Genomic DNA, 5,036 nt, shown 5'->3' on the forward strand with positions numbered 1-5,036 from the left:
CTGTATAAATTCCCCTACAACTTACTTATCTCACAGCAACAGATTTTTCTTCCTAAATAATTTTCTTTCCTTAAATAAGATCTGGATCAGCCACTAAAAAAAATTCGTACAGAATAACTACATTCTCCAATGACCATTTTGAATCAGCCCATTCCTATCACCCAGTGTACACCAGATTACACGCCAAGACCTCAGGCTACCTACAAACACTGATAGGTTGTGCGGCATCTACTCTGCAGTGTAAGCTGGCACCTTCCTCCTGAAAAAAGCAGAACAAAACAACCCCACAAACAAACAACAAACCCCCCCAGCAACAGCCAAACCTGCAGGTATTTCCAAGTTGAGCATGTTTAAGTCTTTCGCATTTTAAACCTCAGTTAGGTGAGACTGCAAACTCATTTGCAGACCTTTTCTAGTCCTCTCCCAGAAGCTGCTTTAAGGAAAGACTCAAGTTAGCTACGTGTTGTAAAACAACTTACTTATACTGCAGAACATATGTACCAATGATATGAGAAGGAAAGCATCTGAAGCTCAGTCTAAGATAATAATAGTAAAAACACTTGCAATATATACATCAGTATAAGACTAACTTTAAGTTACATAACACTAACTTTAAGTGGGGAAAAAACCCCATCACACTAACACACAGATAATGACCTATTACAAACATTTTACGATTAATTCCCAAACTTTTCTGAGAGTACAGTCACAATTTTCACCACTACATGAAAAGCAAAAACCCCACTTTCATCAGTTCTTTAGCTTTTCAATAGTTCAGCCACTCAGAGTACACAAAATACCACATGATGAATTACATTCTGAATGATTTCATCAAAACTTTCATATGTTTTTTAATTCATAGCTTTCCCTGATTTCTCAGTAATCTCATTCTACAAACAACCCACCTTTCTCACACCAGGGACTGACATTCCTTTGCCAATCCACCATGCGGACAAAAGAACTGCTGTGTCAAGACCTGAGAGAGATGTCCTGCTCCACAGCTGCTTCTAAGCTAAGGTAAGAGATACCAAGCCCAGCAATACAATCCTACTCTTAATTAAAGGAGGAAGGAGCAGTAACAGTACTACTAGCTTAAGCATCACACCTCACTTCAGGTCTGTTTGATGGAATTTATTACCCTGATTTTTGGTTTTTAAAAAAGCACACAAAAAAACCACCCACACCAAACAAAAATAAATACATATTTATTTTTCAATGTACTTACCTTGCACCATTATTTCTAACTACTTCCACTGTTTCACCAACAAAATACCGATCCTTTACATAAGCAAAGATTTCATCACAGATCTCATGAAGTCGGGAGCGATGGGTAAGGGTGGCCAAGTAGAGAACTGGAATGATGAGTGCCTCTGGAAAACTTTGAAGATTGTGTCTGGCTTTCTTCTCTGATTCCAGTGCTTCCTGATATGTGAGTCCTGGTTTACCTGTGACAGCACAGCTCCACACAAGGCTGTTGCACAGAATGGTGCGTTCAAAAAAATCACTGAAAAGAAATGCGGGTGGGGAGAGAGAAAGAAAACGGTTGAGTTCTAACTAACATTTTAAATTTGCTCACAACACAGCAGTAAATTTCTTTCACAAGCCTGAAATGCAAAGGCAGCTCTATTCCTGTACAGGTTGTAGATAATCAAGGGTTATCTACCACTTTTTAGCCATGGCATGGTAAATTACTATTGTAAGACCAAAGTCTCCTCTCACTACAGACTACAGCTACAGCATCAAGACCTAGAAGTGCTGCAAACAAATATTCACATGTAAGAAGCTTTATGCATAATACTCATCACACTGAGTTTAATAGGTGTCATATCCTCCTCACATCCCCCACATTTCCACAAATATTTGCAAGAGGAGGGTCTAAAACTGTACAAACATAAAATAAGATCACAGAAACATGTTGAAACTTGAACAAGGTTCAGATTTTGAGTGCCCTAGCTCACAAACAAAAAGATGGCAGAGGTAAAAAATTAATGTCAAGTAGTTCTCTAAATAGTTTTCACTCCTCCACTGTTTGCATTGCTCTTAGAAAAAGCATTAAACTATTTTTTCCTACAAATTCTTCTCCTCTCTTGTTCCATTAGCAAATATTGATTATCCTCATTCCCTGTATTTCCAGTTAATGATAAAATTACACTGTTGTTATTGCTTGCTTACTGGTTATTACATTGGACTCAAGAAAGAAGAGCTTTCATTAGTCAATATCTGTCCATTTTTAACAGGTATCAGAAAAACAGCGGTTTGTTAAAACACTTTCTAGATGAAGTAGATGATGTAGCTATTCACAAAACCCATGTTAAAACATATCATACACTATGGATCAGTGATCGAATAGCAGAGCAGTCTTTCAATATGCCCCAGTTCAGACAGTGATTTTTACTTGCCTTCCTTTAAAAATCTTAACAGACTAGTATCGATAAGTATGCAGCACACAACAGGACAAACTGAGTTTTGTTTTGCTTCATATCAGTTCCGTATAGCTATTTCAAGGCATACACACAGTACTTTCAGAACACTGCATGCTACACAAGATACCCATACAGAAATTTCATTCCTTTAAAAAAAATTGCACTGCGCAGTGTTCTTATTTTTAGAAGGACAAAACTGTTCAAATCATTTCTAGTAATGGGGTTAGAGAGTCGGACAGTTCACACTGAGTTTTTTCTTGCAGGCTCCCTGCAAACTTCAAGCTGGCAAACGTGCATCAGTTATAGACTGATGCAGATGACAATGCTCGCTGCAGATGGACAGATGAACCACAACATTTTGCAAATGGAAATGGAAATTCCAGATTGAGGACAATGGAGGGTCCTGGCTCAGATAATCCTTTCTGTACGAGCACAGGATTCCTCCGAGTGAAAGATGCTTTAGGAAGAACGTTAGCTGCGAGAAGGGGAAAAGGACAGAAGAAGAGATATATTATCTGAATAATATTTAATAGCTACAAAATTTCAGATTTTTATTTCACTTGCATCTACTTAGTATATTTGACAGTTGATGGGTCTAAGACTGGTAAGTAATAAGGAGTAATTTGGGTTTGCTTACTCTAAACAAGAAAAGGAGAAGAACAAAGGAGAGAATGAGATAAATGATTCTTCAATATATGAAGTAGCGATGGCTGTCAGTCATTCTTTGTGCATAGGACAGGAATAGTCTTTTTTTTTTTTGCTGTCAACCATGGTTAATCAGTATCTTTAAGTTACTTAAACATTTTAAAGAACAGGCTAGATAAAAATCTGTTTGGGTTTTTTTTTTAGGTGATGGAATACATAAAACATGATCTCTTCAGGTCTCTTCCTGCCCTACATTTCAATACTTCTGTATTACATTCACAGTAATGTTAGTAGTCTTACCAACTCAGTGAATAAAGAAACATTTACTTAAATCTTCATGTAGCTACATATATTTTTGTCTCTCACTTACCAAAAAGGTTCTTGATAATTATCTTTCACCAGGACAGAGAAAAATCACCCTAGGAGTTATTTAAAAATATACCAGAATAGAATTTTCAAAAATTATGGAAGTAAAAGGGTGAGGGGGGGGGAAGAGAGCGCAGAGAGGGAGGGAGAGACTGAGGTTGACGCTGACAGTGTCCCTTTAAGAGCTGCTGTTATTCTTTGTGAGGGGACACCGGGCAGTCATGCTATTTAAAGCAACAGCATTGAACTTACAGGAAAAAAAACACGCTAAAAAACAAACAAAAAACCCCCACAAAAAAAAACACACCACACAGAAACCCCACAAACCTCTCTCTAAAAATTTTTAATCTATGATTATTACAAGTGCAAAATTCTAAGATTACTTTAACTGAAACATGTATGAGGAAAACATTTTTCCATTTGCATACAAGAGTAGTTTGTGTATCTAGTTTCATTCTCCCTCATTTCCTCTTTTCTTTTGTGTGGATTTTTCCCCCGTGAACTTACAGGGAAGAAAAAAAATTGTGCAAAAAAAATTACATTTGATTTTGAAAGCATTATTTGTCTTTAGCTAGTCATTACCTATAGCACATCAAAACCATCTGTGGCTTAGTCTGTTAACACAGTTTTATTGCAATGTTTTAACGATCTCACTTTAACTTGGTTTGAGAGAGAGGAGAAAACAAAATCCCAAGAGTATAGCAGTAGATGTTATTTGTAGTACTTCTTTCGGCCCCCGTCTCTCTCTGGTGCACGTCAGTTATCACAAAAAGATTTACAAAGAGCAGACATGACAGCTACCAAACCAAGAGAACGGTAGCAGCAACAGTGATACCCCTCCTCTTTACTTAAAGAGTAATAATGCACTTGATCATATTCTACATTCAACTTAAACTCACAACAGCAAGTGCATCTGCTGCTACGTCACGTCTGAAGCCTTACCTAACACCTTTATCTAGCGTATTATGGTCTTTGGGGCTTCCTCACTGGTTCAAGATCTCTCTAGCTGTTGACAACATGGAGAAGGAAGTTCATACAAAACACGTCCACAAAGCTCACTTGCACGGCCCCATCAGCCTGCGAGAAGTCAAACCGGAACTGCAGCGCCCTGGTGCAGATGTCCACACCAGCTCCAGGAGCTGGGACTAAAAACCGAGTTGTCTTTGTAGTAGTAATTAATGCCAACTTCTCAGCTGGATTTTTTTTTTTCATTTACATTATATAGTTAGTTTCCTATGCAAGGCAAGGTAAACAGCAAAATTATCAGCAAATCATTGAGAAGCAGTTTAATATGCTACTCTGTAGGTATTTGATAGGAGGCAGTTCATTAACAGAAGCTAGACATAAGTTACTTGCAATGGATATACAAATCCAGCCTAGAAATGACAAATGCTTTGTGCTTTAACTAACCAAGTATTCCCACTGAGTCCAAGATCTACTGTATTTTTAGCGTTTTTCAAGAACACGTGTGTTTCGAACCACTTACTTTCATTCATTTTCTGAGCAATAGTAAAAACAAGTTGGGGGTTGGTGTTCTGTTTTTTAAACAGAAGAATGACATATCGGAGAACGTAAAATATAAGAAAGTCGCTTTAAGAAAAA

The 5,036-nt window shown here is 37.5% G+C and overlaps 1 protein-coding gene across 1 annotated transcript in view; it reads right to left on the reverse strand.

The window, feature by feature from the left end:
- Nucleotides 1-1,504, reverse strand: part of BAZ1A (bromodomain adjacent to zinc finger domain, 1A) — a gene marked incomplete at its 5' end in the record, with an annotated part of 58,488 nt that extends 56,984 nt beyond the window's left edge. Inside the window, one exon of the mRNA XM_010281648.1 lies at nt 1,226-1,504. Coding sequence (XP_010279950.1) covers nt 1,226-1,504 — 279 coding nt within the window. The remainder of the gene's footprint in view (nt 1-1,225) is intronic.
- Nucleotides 1,505-5,036: the final 3,532 nt, after the last annotated feature.

The sequence above is a fragment of the Phaethon lepturus genome, unplaced genomic scaffold (assembly GCF_000687285.1).
Source record: "Phaethon lepturus isolate BGI_N335 unplaced genomic scaffold, ASM68728v1 scaffold35212, whole genome shotgun sequence".
Taxonomy (NCBI): domain Eukaryota; kingdom Metazoa; phylum Chordata; class Aves; order Phaethontiformes; family Phaethontidae; genus Phaethon; species Phaethon lepturus.